A 25,308-nucleotide genomic window follows, 5' to 3' on the forward strand; every position below is an offset into this window, starting at 1 on the left:
CGCACACACACAAACAAATACACACATACATATATCTATCCAAACACTAACTCACGCACGTTTGCTTGATATCGCTGATGATAATATTGTTAAGGAAGAGCGGTGTCTTCTGACACAGGAGTAGTTCGCCTAATCCTAAAAGAAGGCTCCAAGCTCCTACAGCTACTGTAAACTTAAGTTATTTGAAATAAACTATTAAACTATTAAACTATTTGATTTTCTATTCAAACAGGTACCACACTACGCTTCATGACTAACAGTCCGTTGGTCATGAGGCGGTACAGTACGTTGCTAGAATTCGTGAAAGTAATGTACATCGGCCTTTAGAATAACTTTTCGGCTTTGTAGAGCGTTGTCCCTATCACTCATACCTATATGACGTTTTGTCGGTCTCAACAACAGAGACAGTGCTCTACAAATTTGCTATCTCCTTCTAAAGGTCGATGTACATTACTTTCGGCCGCGTACTGTACTTAGCCGTGGAATTATCATTCGATTAGATTCGACTCCACCAGTCTTAAAAAATGATTGTTTTGTACATAAAACAAAAATAATCCACGTGTACCTACTGATAATACCTACTTCTAAAATTGTCATAGATTATTTTTATCGATTAATCGATATCAAATAAAATATCTTGATTAAGAATTGGGTATGAACGAATCCTAAAAATTTCATTGGTTCCGTGTACCAGATTAGCTGTTTCTTGCGACTTCGTCCGCACGGAATCCGAAAATTTTCGGAGCCCAAATTACTGTACTAGCCTGAAAGGAGTACAGTAGAAATTGATAAAGAATTTTATTATGAAAGAAAAATAATAGTAACTAGATGATGCCCTCGACTTCGTTAGCGTGGATTAAGGATTTTGAAAATCCCGTGGGAACTCTTTGATTTTCCGGTATAAAAAGTAGTATATGTCCTTCCCCTTGCCATGTAGAAACCAAAAGGGCATGGGTTTTATAAAAAAAAACTGCCATACCCCTTTCAGGTTAGCCCGCTTCTGTCTTATATTGCATCATCACTTAACACCAGGTGAGATTGCAGTTAAGGGCTAACTTGTATCTGAATAAAAAAAGTATACACGTAATATAATTACACTACAGCAAATTAGGAGTTTAAAAAATGGTACAGTCAAGATGAACCCTAAAATAATTTTCATATCAGTTAATATATTTATATGAAATTTTCACTATCATTGAGTCTAGGTCACGCCGTGTACCGGACCACATGTGTTTATAGGTAAGTAAATGTCTTGTGATTATCTAATTTTACACTTATAATAAAAAGATAAACTGACTAACTAACATATCAACGTGTAGCTTAGGCCGTGTAACCATTTGGCGAACCAGTGAGCGGAATTGCCTGAATGTTCGCTGGCTGACTATGAGCGCTTAGTACGAGATTTTATGTCTCACCAACGTTGATAGTATTCGAGTGTAGAAACACTTCCGCGTTATAGTAAACTGGATCTTAACAGCCTTGTTTTAAAGCTCAAGTTTGTCTACACATCTACAACCAGCGCTCCAAGCGGAAACGATGCGAAATTATAATCAGGAGCATTAAGTTTTTGACTACCATTCAAGGCTCTTTTACTTTGACGTAAAATGTACCTAAAGAGTTTTTCGACTCGAAGAGTGTTTCGACTCTCGAATTCTAACAAAGTTGGTGAGACGTAAAATCTTATACTAAGCGTACTGAGCGGCATATCGGTCGATTAGAGTTAGGCTTAATAAGAGATTATACAGTATCTGGCAGTATATTGTAAGAAGTGTACTTAGAAAGAGATAGCAGTTTCATAGAGCGTTGTCTTTATCTCTGTCAGTCTGAAGGATTTTTGAAAATTCAACCCCTAAGGAGGTAAATAAGAGGTTTGAAATTTGTGTAGTCCACGCGGACGAAGTTGCGGGCATAAGGTAGTTTAATATACAAATAGGTGTGTGATTATTTATTTATTTAGAAATCTTTATTGCACACACATATAGATATAGTCAGAAAAACGATATAATTAAGGTACAGAAGAAACTTGTAATCTACGTATATCAATAATGATTAAATTGTAAATTATTTTGGCAGATATGCTATTATATATATGTATATAATGTTTTTCATATCAAAAGATACGTATAAATACCTAAGCGGCTTATGGTCTGCTATATATTTGATTCTAATCACTATGTACTTAGGTATTTTGACGATTAAGGCGCAACGGCCAAAGAGGGATTGGAGTAGAGTAGAGAGTGGAGTGTTTTTTCTGTCATACAGTTGAAGTCTTCTTAATAATTAAAAGGAAAAAGGTGACTGACTGACATATCAACGCACAGCTGAAACTACTTGTCGGATTCTTCAGAGCCAGCCCTTCTGTCACCAGATGAGGCTATTACTGTCGTGAACTGTTCTACTTCTATACTTAGTTTCTCTGTTTCAGATATGATTTCTTTAATATTGCTCTCTTTGCTGGGGTCCGGTCTGACACTCAGCGTGCCTTCCCGATCCGAGCAAAAAACGACAATACCAGACAGAGCCTACGTCCTGCCATGGGAAACGTACCCAACATTTTACGACGTTCGACTCTTCCTAGACCCTGGGAACAAGGAATATTTCACAGGGGACGTCTCTATTCGGTTGTTCTCACATGTGGATACGAGCACTATAGTCTTGCACGCCATGGCGATGAATATAACTGAGCTCAGTCTATTCGATGATGGGAATATAGATGTTAATATCGCCGATAGTTTTAATCATGCAACCGACGACACGCATTTCCTCACAGTGACGTCGAAGGTTCCATTGATAAGAATGCGACCATATATTTTGAAGATAGAGTATAAAGGGACGTATGCGACTAACATGTTTGGGATATACGTGTCGACTTATGAACGCCCGGGTGTTGGGCCAGTGTGAGTATTGAACTTTCAAACACTATTAATTATATTATAACCCACTTGCACTAAACTTCTTAGTCTGGTTTAGTTAAGTATAATGCCACTTTTTAAGGTTCTGTAATTCAAAAGGAAAAACGAAACCTATATAAGTAGGATCACTTGGTTGTCTGTCTGTCGTGGCTCTCAAGAAACCTAGAGTGTATGTTGTTGTGTGTTGATTTCCCCGTTGATTCTAGGTCAACGGGAAGTGACCTAGAATCAACGGGGAAATCAATCATAGGAAATCTGCAAAACCGCGAATTTATGGTTACATCACGAAAAAATTAAAATGTGTTCATGAAGAAATAATTAGTATTTTCAACATTCAAAGTAAGATAACTATATCAAATGGGATATCATATGAAAGTGCTTTACCTGTTTATTTTAAAAGAGATTTTTAATTATTTTAATGCATAATAGTTTTTGATTTATCGTGCAAAATGTCGAGAAAAAATACCCAAGTAGGGAACCCTCGGTAAGCGAGTCTGACTCGCACTTGGCAAGGTTTTTTTTTGGTCTGATGCTGTTTCGAGATCCGCAGCCAAACACGGACATAAAATAAAGGCTTATGATGATATAGTTCTTGCATTTCACGAGGGCGAGTGGCCCACACTTGTGTTTAAGTCGTATCGGTATAAGTAAGGTACAATAAATGTGTGCGTTTGCGAGCGCTTGCTCGCGACTGATTGGTCCGACATGCATGCACACTTACGCAATGCTCACGTAAACGACGTAGCCACAAGTAAAGTTCACTCGCCTTCGTGAATTGCAAGAACTGTAACTGTATATGTATTTTAGGGATCTAATAACATCTCAGCTACAGCCGACGTTCGCCCGGCGCGCGTTTCCGTGCTATGACGAGCCTCGGTACAAGGCAGTGTTCCGTACCACCATCTACGCGCCCCCGGGCTACGACACTGTGAGGACCAACATGCCTCAAAAAACAACTAATCTGATCAAGTAAGACATTTTTAAAATTCGAAGACAATCGGGGGCACACGATGCGTTGCGGTGGCGCGGCGGTGCGGCACCGGAGCGGGTGTCGCTGCGTCGCCTTACATACAAATATCTGTGGCATGTCACACGATGCGCTCCGGCGCCGCACTGGACTTGCAACCACCTAGACGAGGCGGGGAGGGGTGAATGCGTTGCAACGTCAGAGCGGCACCGCTCAGTTGTTTTTATTAACAGACTGTCCATCGTTGCTACGGCGCCACTGCGACATAACGACGTTGCGGCGCCGCACCGATCGTATGCCCGCTGATACGGTGAAATCTTTGCAGTGCGGCGCCGCAACGCATCGTGTGCCCCCAGTCTTAGCCTTTTGCTGGGGTCTAACGGTGGTAAGTAATGATGTAGTCTAAGATGGAAGCGGGCTAACTTGGAAAGGGTATAATAGCAGTTTAATACCCTATAATCTGATTCTACGCGGCATTGTATGGGGACACTAAATTGGTTAGTCTTTTTCAGTATTTAGCCTCCCACGAGAAAAAATTGATGCTAATTCGGTTGTCCACAGTGCCTTAGGTGTTTCTTTCTTTTTAAATTAGGTACGTACCTACTGTGTGTACATAATTTGCTAAAATTCGTTGATTAAGTATTATAATTTGTTAAAATGTTAAATTTGTAAAAATTAAGTTACTGTGTGTACCTAAATGAAATTTGGAGATATCAAACAAAAATTTTCCAATAATTTCCCCTTCATACTGAATGACAAAATTTACATTAAATGTTAGCTTGGAAAATTACTATAAATCCTTAGATCCCCACACCAAAGAACGGCATTCCGAACCAGTGGTAAATTATTTTGACAATTTAAAAGCACTTCAATATTTTCTATTCTATTATAAAGTAAAAGGTTATCCAAAATAATTATTCCCAGAGGGAAATGATGAAATTATCAATCTCTAGCTACATTGAGCTAAAAGATTGATAAAGGAGACTACAGGGATTAGGAATGATAAGAAATCACGGTTCATAAAAAATATTTCTCGAATTTTAGGTGTGTGCACCCATACATTTTTTTCTCACAAAAACAAAAGATTACAATGTTGATTTCTTCGTGCTCGTAAGCGCTTGGCGGCTTGTCTGAGCACTGCACATTCCTATGTCGTTAGCTTAACAAAGTATGCGGTTGTAGTAACTATGTAGGGTATTTGAGTCACCTATCTGTATTTTTCAGACCTGAAGTAGCGGGTTTCGTAAAATACGAGTTTGAAGATACCCTAAAACAGTCCACCTACCTCCTGGCCTACCTGGTATCAGACTTCGACTTCGTCACCAACGAGGTGGCGGGTGTGCCAACCGGCATCTTCCCCAAGCCATTCAGGGTGTACTCTAGACCAGGGACGCAGAGCACTGCAGCATTTGCGCTGGACTATGGACCGAAAAACGTGATCGCTTTGCAGAACTACACCAAATTTGAGTATGCTCTGCCCAAATTTGACAAAGCTGCCGTGCCCGATTTTGCTGCTGGCGCCATGGAGAATTGGGGACTTGTTATATACAGGTTTGTATGTCTATCTATTTTTAGGGGTTCCATATCTCCAGAGAAAAAACTTCGTTGTCTGTCTGTCTGTCGTGTCTGTTAAGGCCCGTCAAGGGCATCAAAATCTATCAAACGGGTACATCCCGATGACCTAGACTTAGAGTCATGAAGTAGTTTCGATAGCTGCAAAAGTGTCGCTACTAGATGGCATAAACAGTCGCTTCAGTACACAATACAAATACAAATACAAATACAAATTTCTTTATTGCGAATCTGCGAATACAATACAAACCCGTCAGTCATTGTCAGTGACAATATATTATATAACAAAGTCACTGGCAGCAAGCGAGCCGTAGCTTAGTGGTCAGAACGTTTGGGCGCAATCCCAGGAGACGCGGGTTCGATTCCTGCCGGTCCGCATTTTATGATATGTATTTAAAATTATTTAGAATCATGAAGTTTGGGAGATAGCAATGTCTTTTAGCACAAGTGAAAAATCCGAAAACCTCGAATTTGTAGTTACATCACAAAAAATTAAAAAGTGTATTTCTTGTACGATGGTGCGGAACCTTTACGGAACCCTTTGTGTGCGAGTCCGACTCAAACTTGACGGGTTTTTTCTTGGCGGATCTAGAAGGTACACGAGTTGCGATTTATAAAAACGCGTAATAATCATAGGACGTTTTTACAGTGAATAAAAACCATTCATCATCATCATCATTATCATCATGATCAACCCATTACCTAATGCCTATAACACGAGTGTACAACTTATTTTAGGCATCGGTGGCTTAACCTAATTTTGGTTGTAATTTTGGTGAAACAATAAATAAATTATTTATTTATTTAATTATTTATTATCGGCTCACTACAGAGCAAGGGTCTCCTCTCAGTATGAGAAGGGTTTTGGCCATAGTCTATCACGTTGGCCAAGTTCGGATTGGCAGACCATTGCAGGATTGGAAACACCATTGCTCTGTTTCGCCAACCCCATCGTAAAATTAATTGTTAAACTAGGTGATGCCCGCGACTTCGTCCGCTTGAGTTTTGGTTTTCAAAATTCTCGCGGGAACTCTTTGATTTTCCGGGATAAAAAGAAGCCTATGTCCTTCCTTGGGATGCACCGTACCAAATTTCCGTATTTTTTCTGTACCAAATTTCATCAAAATTGGTTAGACGGATGGGCCGTGAAAAGCTAGCAGACAGACAGATAGACATACTTTCGCATTCTATAATGTTAGTATAGATAAGTATGGATAACCTAATAGCCGTGGCGTGGCCATGCTAGTGTCTTAATAACTTTTACGCGATAAAATAATAGGTAGGTATACTTATCTATCTTTTGCTATTTGTCTAATCTGAAAATGGAATCGCAGTCCTGATTAATACCCGCCAAAGTTTACAATGGAACAATAGAATATTAAAACAGTACAAGTTTCATTGAATAAGTTCCCTAAAGATTAATTTGTGAGCATACTTTATCTCGCGAGTACTGCGCGGGGACTCATTTACGCGACTCACAAAGGGGCTGCCTTCTTCATTAAGACCGTTACCGTGACATCCCTTGAGTTTAATTGAGAGAATGCAATATGTCACGCTTGTCTACACTTAATTTTTTGTTTGATGACATGTTAAGTGTTTTACTGCGATCCAACCTGATCGTAAATGGCGATTTAGACTATCTATTATACTATAGAACTATGGCAGACCCACCCCGGCTTCGCTCGGGTGGAATTTAAAAAAATGTAGTCATGGTTGAAGCCTTCACCAATTTAGAAATTCTAAACTCTCAAGTATCAAAACATCTAGCTTAGGTAATGATGTCAAAAAAAGATCTTCAAAGAACTAGTCACTTTCAGACAAATAAATTTCTTAACAGATTAGGATCTTCAAAAGTTCAGTCACCAATGATAACCTTGGCTCGACGTTGTTTAATCACCGCAATTAATTAATGTAATCCCTCTTTCTATATCGTAATTAACTCATTTCTAAGGGTACTGACCATGTTATAGTATGGATTTTCTTTAGATAATTACTAGCTTTTACCCGCGACTTCGTACGCGTGGATTTTCAAAAATTCCGTGGGAACTCTTTGATTTTCCGGGATAAAAAAGCCTATGTCACTATCGGTCTTTAACTAGGGTATACCCATGCAAAAAATCATGTCGATCCGTTGCTCCGTTGCGACGTGATTGAAGGACAAACCACCAAACCAATAAACCAACAAACCAACAAGCAAACACACTTTCGCATTTTATAATATGGGTAGTGATTTGGCCGAAAAGCCTTCTGGTAAAAGAAGAATAATATTCAAGTGTAATCATCCAGAATGTACATAATAACATGTCGTTATTAAGATCACTCGTCGCCATATTTCGTCATCTCGTGAATGGGCAAAAGACCCCAGAGACTCATTTACTCGAGTCACAAAAAGCGCGACTTTTTCATTTCGGCCGCAACCTCACTCGAGATTAATTCAGAGGGCGCATTAGTTCCAATTGCCCTCATTTAATGATATATTTCCCCCCTGGCCCTATTTGCCCCTCCTTAGTTAACCTGCACCCAAACCTAAAAAAAACTTGTGATAATCCAGTGATTAGGACTTTTGCCTCCTAATCAGAGGTCGGGGGTTCTATCCCACGCACCTATAACTTTTCGGAGTTATGTGCGTTTTAAGTAACTAATTAAATATCACCTATAAAGAGTTTCTATTAATTATCAGATTGTAGTTTATTTACATTGTCCCTTAACATATGCGTTTTGCTCGGGTTTCCCCTACGTCTTCAAAAATGATGTTGAGGTTTCTAATATAATTTTTTTTGAACTGAATAGTTTGCGCGAGAGACACTTCCAAAGTGGTAAAATGTGTGTGTGCCCCCCCCCCCCTGTAACTTCTAAAATAAGAGAATGATAAAACTAAAAAAATATGTGATGTACCTACCCATGCAAACTTCCAGCGAAAATTGGTTTGAACGAGATCTAGTAAGTGGTTTTTGATTTATCGTGCAAAATGTCGTTAAAATACGATTGTACTACGGAGCCCTCAGTGCGCGAGTCTGATTCGCACATGGCCGGTTTTTATAAGTACCATGTTCTGTATTTTTCAGAGAGGTAGCGCTGCTAGTACAAGATGGCGTCACCACGACAGCAACCAAACAGAACGTGGCACGTATCATCTGCCACGAGAACCTCCACATGTGGTTCGGCAATGAAGTGAGTCCCATATCGTGGACTTACACCTGGCTGAACGAGGGATTCGCCAACTTCTTCGAAAACTACGGCACTGACATGGTGAGTACTTATAGTCCGTAAAAAATGACTCCTCACGCGCCATTTTAACTGTATGTGTCAACCTCAGCCTCAATAGCTCAACTGGTAAAGAAGTGGACTGAAAACCGAAAGATCGACGGTTCAAACCCCGCCCGTTGCACTATTGTCGTACCTACTCCTAGCACAAGCTTTACGCTTAGTTGGGGTGGAAAGGGGAATATTAGTCATTTAACATGGCTAATATTCTTTTAAAAAAAAAATGTCTTGTCAAAAGTACGGGTTCACCTTTGAAATAAAGACTAAAATCGTTACACAAAAAGTTAAAGTCGTATGGTTTTATTAGTGGGAGGTCTCGGGTTCGATTCCTGACGGGGATTTTTTATTTTACAATTTCTAAATTTCTGGTCTGGTCAGGTCTGGTGGGAGGCTTCGGTCGTGGCCAGTTACCACCCCAAGCAATTTAGCGTTCCGGTGCGATGCCGCATAGATATACTAGGTTTAATTTAAACTGCCATACCTCTTAGCCAACCCTAAACCATCTTCTATTTTAGACTGCATCATCACTTACCACCAGGTGAGATTGCAGTAAAGGGCTAATCTGTATCGGTCATCGGAATAAAAAATCTTTCGTTCATTTTAGGTGCTCCCATGGCGTATGATGGATCAGTATGTCCTGCTCATGCAGAACGTGATGCAAAGCGATGCCATCAGGACCATCAACCCCATGACCCATCCAGTCTTCACCCCCTCCCAAATCATCAGCACCTTTAATGCTGTTGCTTACCAGAAATGTAAGTGTGATTATTTAGCCTTCTTTAGAAAGTATGGGTGGGTTATTATTATTTACATAGGCAAATTTTAGGGTTCCGTACCTTAAAAAGAAAAAAAAAACCCTTATAGGATCACTTAGCTGTCTGTCTGTCCGTCTGTCCGTCGTGTCTGTCAAGAAACCTATAGGATATTTCCCGTTGACCTAGAATCATGAAATTTGGTATGTAGGTAGGTCTTATAGCACAAGTAAAAGGAATAAATCCGAAAACCGTATAATTGTGATTACATCACAAAAAAAATTTAAAATGTAAGTTCAATCTTAAACCTAGATACAAAAATGGGGTATCATATGAAAGGGCTTTACTTGAACATTCTAAAACAGATTTTTATTTTATGCATTAGTTTTTGATTTATCGTGCAAATTGTTGAAAAAATACCCGCACTTACGGAACCCTTGTTGCGCGAGCCTGACTCGCACTTGGCCGGTTTTTTTAAAGAAAAGCCCGAAATAAAATATAGAATTAAAAAAAGAACTGTCCGTGTAGCCGTACCTTTAGAAGTAATGTTTATGAAACAATAGAATAAGTATTTATAATTCGAGTCAGTGATTTGCTAGTTTTCGCTCAGATCATTGATCAAGAAAAAAATTGTGTATACCAATTTAAGATTTATAGCATCAAGATAAGATTCAAATTCGATTTGTCCTGGTTATCCAAGTGTTTTAGATAAGATAGGTACAGTATCAGAAATTGCGTTATGAATAATGCGATAGAATTCCTAGTCTTCAATAACGTGATAAGGCACCGATGTGATAAAAAATATACCTAGGTACCTAGTTTTAAAGATATTTGGTGGATTTAATCTGTTAAACAAATCCTACTAAACAAGCTGATATTAAAGAATTGACGAATATCATAATTAATTTAGTATTAACTTCTTATTATTGCTTATGTATTGTATGAATACAATTATACATAACTAGCTGATGCCTGCGACTTCGTCCGCGTGGATTTACGTTTTTCAAAATCCCGCGGGAACTCTTTGATTTTTCGGGATGAAAAGATTCTATCTCCATTCCAAATTTCAGCCAAATCCGTCCAGTAGTTTTTGCGTGATTGAGTAACAAACATCCAAACATCCACACTTTCATATTTATAATATTGATTAGGATGACGTAATGTTTTGCTTTTTAGGGTTCCGTACCTCAAAAGGAAAAAGGAACCCTTATAGGATCACTTTGTTGTCTGTCTCTCTGTCCGTCTGTCCGTCGTGTCTGTCAAGAAAAGGATTTTTGAAAATTCAACCCCTAAGGGGTAATAGGGGTTTTAAATATGAGTAGTCCACGCGGACGAAGTCGCGAGCATAAGCTATTAAAATTAAATTATGGGTAGTGATAGAACCTCTATTTCAAATGAAAATGGTATTAGAAGCTCGCAAAATTAGTATGCACTGGACGTCAATCCGCAATTTTTAGGGTTCCGTTCCTTAAAAGGAAAAACGGAACCCTTACAGGATCATTTTGTTGTCTGTCTGTCGGTCTGTCAAGAAACCTACAGGGTTCTTCCCGTTGACCTAGAATCATGCAATTTGGCAGAAAGGTAGGTCTTATAGCAGAAATTGAAAACCGTGAATTTGTGGTTACATCCCACAAAAAAAATTAAATTGTTGTCATGAAATAATAATCAGTGTTTTCAATTTTCGAAGTAAGATAACTTTATCAAGTGGTGCATCATATGAAAGGTCTTTACCTGTACATTCTAAAACGGATTTTTATTTATTTTTATACATCATAGTTTTTCAGTTATCGTGCAAAATGTCGAAAAACATACGACTCTAGTACAGAACCCTCGTTGAGCGAGCCTGACTCGCACTTGGCCGGTTTTTTTTAAAATTCTATTATTCTTTTTTTAGCCGGCTCTGTGATCCGCATGATGCAGCACTTTCTCACGCCTGACGTGTTCCAGCAAGGCCTTGTCTACTACTTGGCGAACAAGTAAGCGAGATTTTATGTAACTTGGAAAAATCTGCTCAAAGAACGCAAGCTTTCATTATCATCATCATCAACCAATAGACGTCCACAGCTGGACATAGGTCTCTTGTAGGGACTTGCGCCGCCTGAATCCAGCGGCTCCCTGCGACTCGTCTGATGTCGTCCGTCCACCTAGTGGGGCGTCTTCCAACGCTGCGTCTTCCGGTGCGAGGTCGCCATTCCAGCACCTTGGGACCAAAACGTCTATCGGTTGTACGAACTATGTGCCCTGCCCAGTGCCCATTGCCACTTCAACTCCGCAACCCGTTGAGCTATGTCGGTACGCAAACTTTAATAAAATTAAAATTAAACACTGTTTAAATTCACGCACGAATTCAAGCTGTGGTAGCCTAGTGGCACGCACCTCTAACTTTTCGGAGTTATGTGCGTTTTTAAGTAATTAAAATATCACTTGCTTTAACGGTGAAGGAAAACATCGTGAGGAACCCTGCATGCCTGAGAGTTCTCCATAATGTTCTCAAAGGTGTGTGAAGTCTGCCAATCCCCAATAGCCAGCGTAGTAGAATAATATGGCCAAAACCCTTCTCACTCGAGACAATAATAGTACGCGATAGATCGAGATTGCAATCGGGGTGCGGACCCCCCCCCCCCCCCCCCCCCCCCAACCCCCACGCTAATCCGGCGCGGGATAGCGCTGGTGACGTGCAGGTGTGAGGGGCCACCTCATAAATCATACCCCGATTGCCATCTTGCCCTGTCGCGTACTATACCTATTATTGAATTCGTCACAAACTTAGCAAAAACTAAGTACACCTTGAAACAATAACATTTTGTAAAAATTAAACTTGATAGGTAGATAAGCACTTACTTTATGTTGTAGCCATAGCATAAAATTTAAATCTATTTCTTTAAACTTTTACTCTTGCTATATTATGTTTATCGTTTTCTGCATCCTCGTATAATCATCGTAGCGTCTCTGAGATGAGTGTTGTCTAGAATCTTTTAAAAAGAACAAGAATTTTCGCGACCGCAAAAAATAAAAGACGTGAAAAAGTTTATAGCTCACAGTCGTCTTGGATATACATCTTGTACCTACATACACTTAGCATCGTGGCAACCCCCTGCCAGACACCCTTTTTTTTCTCTTTATTAAAGGGTTTGTTCAATCAGAACATGTCACCCTTGTAACAAATCACAATCGTATGTACAATAATTATCTTCGTTTTATAGTTACATTAAATAGTTAATATAGCATTCTGGCCTCTCGCGATAATGGAGAGGCCAGAATGCTATTACAAGCCAGACACCCTTAATCTTTAATATTTCGGCATTCCCGACCAGTGGTAAATTAAAACTACCCGACTATTCGAAAGCGCTTGTAAAAAGTTTACTTGAATAAAAACATTATTCTATCTATATATATAAAATTCAAAGTCCTGACTGACTGACTGACATATATATCAACGCACAGCCTAAACCGCTGGTCCTACAGACATGAAATTTGGAGTGTCTATTCTTTGTAAAGAGTAAGTATTCACTAAGAAAGGATTTTTCGAAATTCCACCCCTAAGTGGGTTAAATGGGGGATGGAAGTTTGTATGAAAGTCATTTTTCAAGTTATTTGCATGAAAATTGGTAATTGGGTTTTCTGTCATAAATGAAGAAATACGTGTTTCAGGATTTTTGGAAAATTGGCCCATAAGGGTGGTAAACTAGGGGACGAAAGTTTGTATGGGACAGTTTTAATTATTGATATTAATTACTTGAAATCTGGAAAGTAGGTTTTTTTCTTGAGGTTAGGTGTCAGCTAAGAAACGACTATGAGAAAATCCCCCCCTAAAGGGATGAAATGGGGATTGGAAGGTTATATGTGTTATTCGGTGCTGGTGCAGGGTGCGCGTCCTGATGTTATAATGTTTGTTTCTGAATAATAAAATGCCATTTGTTTCCTGCAGGCCACGCGGGCGAAGCCGCGGTCAGAAGCTAGTTCTATTCTATAATGTCTTGGGTGTCTGGCAGGGGGTTGCCACGATACAGTGTCTCGCCATGCATGACGTGATTTATACTATTCCGAAGAAAATATTAAAAATTAGACTCAGCTTCTTCAGAAAACTCACTTCATCTTTCCTTCATTCGGCTTCACTTATTTGAAGAATTGTATCAATGAATTGGGGCGACCAATTCGAAAAAAAACTAACTCTTTCACAATTTCAGAATTATTAGTAAATGGCAAAATTCTATGATATGCCTGCCATAATCTAAATATATAAAAGGACAAGGTGACTAACTGACTGACTGACTGATCTATTAACGCACAGCTCAAACTACTGGACGGATCGGGCTGAAATTTGGCATGCAGATAGCTATTATAACGTAGATATCCGCTAAGAAAGGATTTTTGAAAATTCAACCCTTAAGACGGTGAAATAGGGGTTTGAAATTTGTGTAGTCCACGCGGACGAAGTCGCGAGCATAAGCTAGTCTAAATATATAAAAGGAATAGGTAACTGACTGACTGACTGACTGACTGATCTATAAACGCACAGCTCAAACTACCGGACGGATCGGGCTGAAATTTGGCATGCAGATAGCTATTATGACGCAGGCATCCGCTAAGAAAGGATTTTTGAAAATTCAACCCCTAAGAGAGTGATATAAGGGTTTGAAATTTCTTTAGTACACGCGGACGAAGTCGCGAGCATAAGCTAGTTATATATACAATTTATGAAATGGTTTTTCCAGCACTCGAAGAGCCGTGACTCCAGATGAGCTGTACGTCCACCTCCAGGCGGCCCTGAACGAGTCCAACCACACCATACCATGGTCTGTTGAGGACATCATGGAGAATTGGACAAGGCAGGGCGGCTTCCCTGTCATCACCGTCAGGAGGTTGGCTCCAACTGCCCAATCTATCTCTATTTCTCAGGTAATAGGGTCATCATCATCATCATCATCATCATCATCATCATCATGATTAACCCATCGCCGGCTGCTACAGACCACGGGTCACCTCTGTGTGAAGTGCGTGGGTATAGTTGAAGACCTGGAGAGTGACATAATCTACTTTTATCCCGGGAAACCAAAGACGCGGGCATCAGCTAGTCATCATCATCATGATCACCCCATCACCGGCTCACTATAGAGCGCGGGTCTCCTCTCAGAGTGAGAAGGGTTTTTGGCCATAGTCTACCACGTCGGCCATGTGCAGATTGGTAGGCTTCATGCACCTTTTGAGAACATTATGAGAACTCTCAGGCATGCAGGTTTCCTCACGATGTTTTCCTTCACCGTTAAAGCAAGTAATATTTAACTAGCTTATGCTCGCGACTTCGTCCGCGTGGACTACACAAATTTCAAACCCCTATTTCACCCCCTTAGGGGTTGAATTTTCAAAAATTCTTTCTTAGCGGATACCTACGTCATAATAGCTATCTGCATGCCAAATTTCAGCCCGATCCGTCCAGTAGCTTGAGCTGTGCGTTGATAGATCAGTCAGTCAGTCACCTTTTCCTTTTATATATTTAGATTACTTAAAACGCAGGTAACTCCGAAAAGATGAGGCGCGTGCCCGGGATAAAGAAAACTAGAAAAATGTTCATGAACAAATAAATAATAATTAGTATTTTCAAAAGTAAGATTAATAATTACAAGTGAGGTATCATATGAAAGGGCTTTACCTGTTAATTCTAAAACAGTTTTTTATTTATTTTTATGCATAATGGTTTTGGATTTATCGTGCAAAATGTCGAAAAAATACGACTGTATTACGGAACCCTCGGTGCGTATGTCTGACTCGCACTTGGCCGGATTTTTTCTTTATTTTCATTGTATCAATTTTTTTCGGTAAGAATAAAAATAATTTTTCCCAACAGCAACGTTACCTGACCAACCCTCGTGACGTGTCTCGTACCACGTGGCATGTGCCGATCAACTGGGTATTGTCAACTAACCCTGACTTCTCAGACACGAAGCCCCTAGTGTGGCTGCCGCCCACTGGTCCAGCTCTCGCCGTCGACATTCCTGCCCTCTCAGACGTCGAGTGGTTCATCGTTAATAAACAACAAGCTAGTAAGTACATCATCATCATCATCATGATCACCCCATCGCTGGCTCACTATAGAGCACGGGTCTCCTCTCAGAGTGAGAAGGGATTTGGCCATAGTCTACCACGCTGACCAAGTGCGGATTGGCAGACTTCACACACCTTTGAGAACATTATGGAGAACTCTCAGGCATGCCGGTTTCCTCACGATGTTTTCCTTCACCGTTAAAGCAAGTGATATTTAATTAATTAAAACGCACATAGCTCCGAAAAGTTAGAGGTGCGTGCCCGGGATCGAACCTCCGACCTCCGATTAGAAGGCGGTCCTAACCACTAGGCTATCAAAGCTTGTGTACTATATATCATCATCATCATCATCATCAGCCTGTGAACGTCCACTGTTGGACATAGGCCTTCCCTAAAGAGCGCCACCACACCCGGTCCTCAGCCTTCCTTATCCTGCCACTTCCCGCCAGCCTTTTTATATCGTCGGTCCATCGTGCTAGAGGGCGTCCCACACTACGCTTGCTTAAACGCGGTCTCCACTCAAGGACTTTCCGGCTCCAACGGCCATCGCCTCTACGACAGGCATGACCTGCCCACTGCCACTTCAGCTTGCTAATAGTTTGGGCTATGTCAGTGACCTTGGTTCTCCTGCGGATCTCCTCATTTCGGATCTTGTCCCTCAAGGAAACTCCTAACATAGCCCTCTCCATAGCTCGCTGAGCGACTTTGAATTTGTGGACAAGGCCGTTTGTCAGTGTCCACGTTTCAGCACCATAGGTGAGGACGGGAAGAACACACTGGTTAAAGACTTTCGTCTTAAACTATATATGCCTGGCATTTATTTACTCCAAGGAGCCCATATTTCACATGTTTTTTTCCTTCCTAGGCTATTACAGAGTGAACTACGACGACGGTAACTGGCGTGCGCTGGCCCGCGTCTTGTTCACATCTCACGAGACCATCCACTTGTTGAACCGCGCTCAGATTGTCGACGACGTCTTCAACATGGCCAGGAATGGTAGGACTGTAAGTACTGTATTTCACCTAACATAACAAGTAGGTACATCGACTGAACTACTAAACAAAATATTTAAGTCTTTGTTTTTCTGTTATTTTTGTTCTTGTGGTGGTACAACTAAATGGAATAATATTATATTTCATTTTGGCGTGCATGTAAGTATGCTTGATCATAGAAAATGGTTCAATAGTTGTTATACCCTCTTGGGGTAATCTCTGTAGGTATATTATAGAATAGAATAGAATAGAATGTTTTTTTATTCATGTAAACTTTTTACAAGTGCTTATGAATAGTCAGGTAGTTTTAATTTACCATTTATATTTATGTATCACAAAATATTATCATGCTGAATCAACTATCTAGCTTTGAGCTATATCTTTATCGAGCTATAGATAAGTAAGATTTCTTACGACTGAGTCATACGTCTGATATTTTATTAAGTATTCTTATGAAAAGCTAAAAAACACAATATCTATTCCACAATTAGTATATCTTCTTGATTTTTTATTTCTTATTCTGTCACTAATCCATATCCATACTAATATTATAAATGCGAAAGTGTGTCTGTCTGTCTGTCTGCTAGCCTTTCACAGCCCATCCCACAGATAGCTTGCATCCCGGGGAAGGACCTAGGCTACTTTTTATCCCGGAAAATCAAAGAGTTCCCACGGGATTTTTAAAAACCTAAATCCACGCGGATGAAGTCGCGGGCATCCTCTAGTACATAATAATGTAAACATAGTATATTTCTAAAATACGCATTTAAATGAGAATCTTATTCTTTCCAAATCCGATTAATCCTTGTTCAGTCTAATAGCCTCCCAGCCTACAAAAGCCACCTGGGAATCGAATTTAAGACCTTCCTTTTATCCACAGCGCATATCTTTATGGTTGGTGACTCAAAATGGTTAACGCCCATTGAGATTTTTGTCTCTATCATTTGTATGGGATTATGTAACAAAGAAAGCGCTATACTAACTTTAGAGAATAGAGTATGGATATTGGGCTGAAATTTGGCATGCAAATAGCTATAATGACGTAAGCAACCGCTAAGGATTTTTGGAAATTCAACCCCTAAGGGGGTGAAATAGGGGTTTGAAATTTGTGTAGTTCACGCGGACGAAATCGCAAGCATATAAGCTAGTAATATAAAATAACTAAAGAAAATTTGCTGAAAATGCTGTGATAGCCTAGTGGTTAGGACGTCCGCCCTCTAATCGGAGGTCGGGGGTTCGATCCCAGGCACGCACCTCTAACTTTTCGAAGTTATATGTGCGTGTTTAAGTAATTAAAATATCACTTGCTTTAACGGTGAAGGAAAACATCGTGAGGAAACCTGCATGCCTGAGAGTTCTCCATAATGTTCTTAAAGGTGTGTGAAGTCTGCCAATCCGCACTTGGCCAGCGTGGTAGACTATGGCCAAACCCCTTCTCACTCTGAGAGGAAACCCGTGCTCTATAGTGAGCCGGTGATGGGTTGATCATGATGATGATGATGATAGTAAATCTAGCTCTATTTCATAGATTGAGTAAATTGTATTATCAGTTTATGCGAGCTTTGGACAAGCCATGCTGCTAAGATCGTCTTACCTTTATACATAGAGAGCTACATCTATTTTATAGATTACTAGCTTATTCTCGCGACTTTGTCCGCGTACGGACTATACAAATTTCAAACCCCTAGTTTACCCTCTTAGGGGTTGAATTTTTAAAAATCCTTTCTTAGCGGATGTCTACGTCATAATAACTAAAGAAAATTTATGTTACAGAGCTACTCCAACGCCTTCGAAGTTTCCCGCTATTTGGTGAACGAAACGGACTACATCGCGTGGGGTTCCGCCAACAGCGCCTTCAGCTACCTCGACGTAGTGCTGAGTGGTTCTCCAGCATATGAAGCATTCCAGGTAGGATAATATTATACTTACCTACTGTATTGATTTTACTTCGACCGAGATGTACCCACCTTCCAGTCAGATTTTTAGGGGTCCGTACCTCAAAAGTAAAAACGGGAAAACGAAAAACTGTCTGTCTGTCTGTCTGTCGGTCTGTCAAGAAACCTTTCATGATTCCAGGTCAACGGGAAGTAGGTACCCTGTAGGTCTCTTGACAGACCGACAGACAGACAGACAAACAGACAACAAAGTGATCCGATAAGGGTACCGATTTCCTTTTGAGGTACGGAACCCTAAAAAATTAAAAGCTATAGTTGCAACTACAAAACAAGACTACTAACCATCCAAATCGCCTGGCAGTGCAGTTGACAATGCCGCAGGCGATCCGTCGACTAAACAGAAAGCTTATACTGGATAATTAGCTGAGACTCATGGAGTTTTCCCGCTGGGGAAGTTGTCTCTAATCACGCCAACCTGTCCTCCAACCAATCTGCTCATAAGTCCACCGACTGATCGCATGATAAGGCAAGAAAATAAAACTTACACCAACGTTTAAACGTTAAAATATCATCTGATATCCACAGGCATACGTCCTTCACCTAACCGGTCCATCGTACAATAGACTAGGCTTCGTAGCTAACCCAGCCGCCGAGGAGCACGTCACAGCTGCCTATAGGAACGTCATCCTGAACCTCAACTGTCGTCTCGGCAACCAGCATTGTGTGAACGAATCTCAGACACTTTTGGAGCAGTTTAGGAATAATCCAAGTAAGTTTGCTGAATTACTTCTCAATCCAAATCTTTTTCTCTTTTAGGGCAAACAAGGAACCCTTATAGTTTCGCCATGTCCGTCCGTCCGTCCTCGGTAAATCTCAGAGACTATTAGTGCTAGAAATCTGTAATTTGGCATGGGTATAAATATTAATCACGCCGACAAAGTGGTGAAATAAAATTGTGATAAATATTTTTGTAGAGTAGCTCCCCTACGTGTAAAATGAGGATGAATTTTGTTTTCGTCTTATTCCCCATCATTGAATAGGTTTTTTACTAACTTTTCAGAGTTATCTGTGGTTATCTAAGTAAGCTATTATCACAGTGTACCTATATAAAACACTATAAAAATTATAGAAATGTGGCAAATATCACTTGCTTCAATGGTTAAGGAAAACAGTCCATTGTGCTCTTAAAAGATGTGTCTGTTTTTTGTGTTTTCTCAAGTCTGCATATCCGCACCACGATGGTGGACCATGGCCTAAAACTCATTCTGAGAAGATGCCCCTTAGTCGTCCTTAATAGTGGGCCGGCGAAGGGCGTTGGGTCGGGGTGATAAAATGCATTGTCCGCCTCTAGGCTAAGTAAAGTTAGCAATTCATTTGCTCGTAATTCTATAGGTAGGTACGTTTTTATAATAAGCTTCCAGAAAACATATTGGAGATGTCTCTCAACAAGTTCAAAGTTTTCATAAAACGGTCTAAACTAATTGAAAAATCCTATAACAATGTAAAGGATTATTTAAATTATAAGCAAACTTGGAAATGAGTTGCTTAACGGCTTTGTGATAGTTCCAATAATGTTTAATTTATGATTTTGGTGTATAAAGTGGTGATAATAAAAAGAATACCCGGCTGAGTTCGTTGTGGGCTTTTCTCAGACCTGGGCGCGTTTGGAACCCTCGTAGCTTTAGTTTTAAGTTTGCGTCATAATTATCACCACTATATCTTACAAATCCAACAACTGACAATCGAAAAGAGTAATTTATTACCTATTTTGAATAAATCATTTGCCTTTGACTTGACTTTATTGTTTTCCAGGTCAACATCTGAATCCGGATATACAGATGACGGTGTTCTGCTCGGGCCTGCGCGGAGGCAGTGCACAGAACTTTGATTTCCTGTGGAACAGATATCTCGCCAGCCAGGACTCCAGCGAACAGGCCATATTGTTGAATTCACTCGGATGTACTTCTAATGAAACTTTGCGTAGCCAGTGAGTACCTACACTAAAAACCGGCCAAGTGCGAGTCCGGCTCGCGCAACGAGGGTGCCGTACTACAGTCGTATTTTTTTGAAATTTTGCACGATAATTAAAAAAACTATGATGGATAAAAATAAATAAAAATCTGTTTTAGAATGCACAGGTGAAGACCTTTCATAATATGATACCCCACTTGATATAGTAATAGATATATTACTTCGAAAATTGAAATACTAATTATTAATTTATGACCACAATTTTTGTGTGACATGACCACAAATTCACGGTGTTCAGATTTTTCCCCGAATGTCTGTTATAAGACCTACCTACCTGCCAAATTTCATGATTCTAGGTCAACGGGAAGTACCCTGTAGGTTTCTTGACAGACCGACAGACAGACAACAAAGTGATCCTATAAGGGTTCCGTTTTTCCTTTTGAGGTACGGAACCCTAAAAAGAATATTAGCCAAGTCTATCATGCTGTCTAATATTCCCCTTTCCCCTCCAATTAAGCGTAAAGCTTGTGCTAGGAGTAGGTACGACAATAGTGCAACGGGTGGGGTTTGAACCGGCGACCTTTCGGTTTTCAGTCCGCTCCTTTAACCGTTGAGCTATCGAGGCTCGAAATAATATTAGGTATACTAAAAATAATATTAGGTATAGTCCGTACAAAATGACTCCTCACGCGCCATTTTAACTCTATGGGTCAACTGTCATGTCAAAAGTACGGCTGACCTTTAAAATAAGGACTAAAATCGTACCTTTGACATGAAGTTTGACACAGAACTAGTGAGTCGCAGGTAGCCGCTGGATGCAGGCGGCGCAAGACCGTGGCATGTGGAAGTCCCTACAAGAGATTTATGTCCAGCAGTGGACGTCCATCGGTTGATGATGACGATGATGAATTTAAACATAATATGATTTCCTTCCAGGTACCTCAATCAAGTGATAGATGACAACTCGGCAGTGCGAGAACAGGACAGACATACTATCCTCGTCTCCACCATCAACGCTAGTCCGGCCAACATGGAGGCGGCCTTAGATTTCGTTGTGGAAAATTTCGCTGCTATACAAACAAGGTACAACTATAGGCATACTTCGCAAAATGTACCTTTAGTTCACGGAGAAATCTAGACAGAGAAATCCGGCGAAGTCACGGGAAGGAAAGGATTATACTGACAGAAGTCAGCAAAACAAAATTTGTAGTAGGCAGTTTAGACTATTGGGAATGTAGATTCAGAAACGTTTAACACAAGACCGTTTGTTTAAATTTGTTTTGATTACCGTCTTTTTATAGGCTTTAGAATATTCTCTATAATATAGAATAGAATCAGGTATCCTGGTACCCACGACACAGGACTACATAGGTACCATCAGACAATGTTAAAATCATCGATATAATAATAAAGTCAATGGTTAATAAAATTGACAAAATTGCTTTTGATAAATAAATAGGATTACCTATTTCACTTTTTTTTCATTATAATTATTACTTTATTGATTTTGTAAGGTTTCATAGACGTAATCTATGTTATTTTTACAGAGTACAAGGTCTTACGGGTACCACCAACATACTGAATGCTTTTGCTAGAAGATTGTCAACAAATTCCCATCGGACTATAGTAAGTATGAACTAGGCTATAAAGTGCAATTTCAGCTCGCACAACGCGTTGCGGCCTAAAGTCGAATAAACGCCTTTTGGCCTAAGATTTAGCGCGTGCCAGACCTTCCTTATTTTATAAAAGCTGAAAGTTTCTCTGCGTATTGCCCCTAATACTAGGAGGAACGTTTGTTTGGATCATGGTGCCTTTGAGAGATAACAGGTAATAAAGGCGTAAAAAATCTTACGTCAAAGTAAATTATATACGTTTAAGTGTCTGGCAATGCGTGTCGTTATTTGTAATAACGGAAGAAAATATAACTAAAAATTAGACTTTATTTACACTTTGATGTAATTTTTTTTACACTTTAGCTTTATTATTTGTTATCTCCCACCATGATCCAAACAAACGTCCCTCCCAGTGTTGGGGACAATATGCAGAGAAACTTTGAGCTTTTATAAAATAAGGAAGGTCTGGCACGCGCTGACTCTCTCTCTATTTCTTGCTATCGCATAATCGCTCTCTATCTCTCTCTCACACTCTCCCCTCCTCAGAAGATACAGAGTTACGACGAGAGAGCCGTCGAAGGGGCGCACCACAGTATTGGTATACTTTTTTGGTCACATGATCAAACATCCAAGCAAACATTATACCTGGCCCTTAAGTAAGATTTATTATAATATAATAATTATGTCCTTATAATATTAAGTAATTTATTTCCTTTTATTTAACAGATAGCTGAATTCTCTCGCAGATACGATAGCATTTTCACCGCCGGCGAGAGAGCGTCTGTCAACGACATAAGGGACAACATCGATGCGTCCATCAGATGGTCTGCGGATAACTTCGACATAGTTCACAGCTGGTTGAGGCTCAACTACGGCAGTAACGCCAGCATCATGACGTCGGGATTCCTTATCGTCATTTCCATCTTTGTCACGTGGTACAACCACTGACAAAAGTGCTTTTCTTCATAGTGAATTGGGTATTTGACTCCAATTTTTTTATTACTTTATTATAAACTAGGATAAAAATAATGACGTAAACTGAAAAAAAATTAATTAAATCGATAAAATAACAAAAAGTTATAAGCATTTAAATATTTCTGATTAGACAGAGATAGCGATATAGCATTTGAAGTCACACCTAACTAATGCCATAGTAGTTTCGTGCGGTTTCATACAAATTTTCGATTTGCGAGAAAGGGATAGAAGACCCTCCCACTCCAAAATTAAAATGCCTGTAACTTTGTAAATCTTTGTTGGATTTTAATATTTTTTTCAGGGTATGTCATTATTTTTATTCTAGTTTATAATAAAGTAATAATATTTATCAAATTCAAAAGTAGTCAAATACCCAATTGTTATACCTACTAAATAAAGTGAATAGGCATCTTCTAGGCAAGCGTGCTCCATCATCACTTGCCACCAGATCTGTTCAGGTTATATCTGGCATCAGTACGCTTAGTATGAGATTTTACGTCTCACCAACGTTGATATAATTCGAGAGGCGAAACACAATAACGTCAAAGTAAAATGTACCTAAACAGCTTTGAATTCAAGTCAAAAATTCAATGCCGCTGATTTTAATTTCGCAACGTTTCCGCTTGGAGCGCTAGTTGTAGATATGTAGACAAACTTGAGCTTTAAAACAAGGCAGTTAAGATCCAGTATACTATAAAATATAAAAGTGTTTCGACACTCGAATACTATCAACGCAGTGAGACATAAAATCTCGTACAACCTACCAAGAGTACAATTAGTACAAACAGTAACTGTCAATATAATATTCTACGATTAATAGTATTGTTAGACGTAGATAATATTGTATGTATGGCAAATAAATAAATGTAGTGTTCATATATCAGAACTCTATTATGTAAATAAATAAATTATAAGTGCAATTTTATATTTTTGTACCAACTTTAACGCAAATTAAATTATATTTTATACAAAATGTAAATGTTTTTTATTAATTTCTTATAAGTACACGAATAATATGTTTGGACATTTGGTTTTTAGAAATGAAAAATAATTTCAATTTTATCTCATATTTAATGATAGATTTCTTATTTATTGTAGGTACTAGTAGATAATCGTATATTTTTATTGATAATGAATAATGATAAAGTTAAATAATGCACCAAGTGTATGGGTTTTTCCTTCTGTAATCTGTGGGTTTTACGTTCATACATTTTGCCGATTTTGCCTACTTACGCCTTTCCAATGACCGATCTGACGTTATCTTATTGATCTGTAGGATTCTTTGAAGATTCTTCTTATCGATTATTTCATTTGTTTCAGATTCATAACTATAGTACGCGACAGGTCGAAATGGCAATCGAGGCATGAAGCAGGGGGACGCCCCCCACACCCGCACGTCACCCGCGCAATCCCGCACCGGGTTAGCGCGGGAGCTGTTTAGGTGTGCGGGGCGTCCCCACCCCGATTGTCATCTCGACCTGTCTCGTACTATAGTGATCAGACTTGGTCATTTGAGATGATTCCAAAATAATAAATTAAATTAGTAAAAAGGTACTAATAAAAAAAATTTATGCTACGTGTGTATTCGTGTTTTTTCTAAGAAAGAAATGAAATTTCTTTCATTTTAAAGAAATGAAACTGTGATGGTTTCTGATGAAATACTTTTGGGAAGAGACTTGTTTTAAAAAAAATCGAGCATACTAAAACAGACATTCCAAAGAATATTCAGAATAAAAAAAAAGCCAAGTGCGAGTCAGACTTGTGCAATGAGGGTTCCGGATTCACTCGGAGGTACTTCTAATGAAACTTTGCGTAGCCAGTGAGTACCTACACTAAAAACCGGCCAAGTGCGAGTCCGGCTCGCGCAACGAGGGTGCCGTACTACAGTCGTATTTTTTTGAAATTTTGCACGATATAATTCAAAAACGATGATGCATAAAAATAAATAAAAATCTGCTTTAGAATGCACAGGTGAAGACCTTTCATATGATACCCCACTTGATATAGTTATCTTACTTCGAAAATTGAAAATACTTATTATTAGTTCATGACCACAATTTAATTTTTTTTGTGTGATGTAACCACAAATTCACAGTTTTCAGATTTTTCTCCGAATGCCAGCTATAAGACCTGCCTACCTGCCAAATTTCATGATTCTAGGTCAACGGGAAGTACCCTGTAGGTTTCTTGACAGACAGACAGACAGACAGATAGACAGACAGACAACAAAGTGATCCTATAAGGGTTCCATTTTTCCTTTTGAGGTACGGAACCCTAAAAATGGAACCCTTATAGGAATAAGGGTTCCATTTTTAGAATAGAATAGAATGTTTTTTAGTCATGTAAACTTTT

The 25,308-nt window shown here is 39.4% G+C and overlaps 1 protein-coding gene across 1 annotated transcript; it reads left to right on the forward strand.

The window, feature by feature from the left end:
- Positions 1–1,198: 1,198 nt before the first annotated feature.
- Positions 1,199–23,900, forward strand: LOC117987023 (aminopeptidase N-like). The gene is made up of 16 exons (XM_034973986.2): positions 1,199–1,239; positions 2,426–2,897; positions 3,720–3,881; positions 5,104–5,430; positions 8,517–8,700; positions 9,320–9,470; positions 11,362–11,443; positions 14,183–14,366; positions 15,313–15,508; positions 16,375–16,514; positions 18,276–18,410; positions 18,983–19,166; positions 20,210–20,384; positions 21,305–21,451; positions 21,916–21,994; positions 22,708–23,900. The coding sequence occupies exons 2-16, from the start codon at positions 2,428–2,430 to the stop codon at positions 22,927–22,929; spliced, it is 2,838 nt and encodes a 945-aa protein (XP_034829877.1). The 5' UTR covers positions 1,199–1,239; positions 2,426–2,427; the 3' UTR covers positions 22,930–23,900.
- The last annotated feature ends 1,408 nt before the right edge of the window (positions 23,901–25,308 follow it).

The sequence above is a fragment of the Maniola hyperantus genome, chromosome 12 (genome assembly GCF_902806685.2).
Source record: "Maniola hyperantus chromosome 12, iAphHyp1.2, whole genome shotgun sequence".
NCBI lineage: Eukaryota > Metazoa > Arthropoda > Insecta > Lepidoptera > Nymphalidae > Maniola > Maniola hyperantus.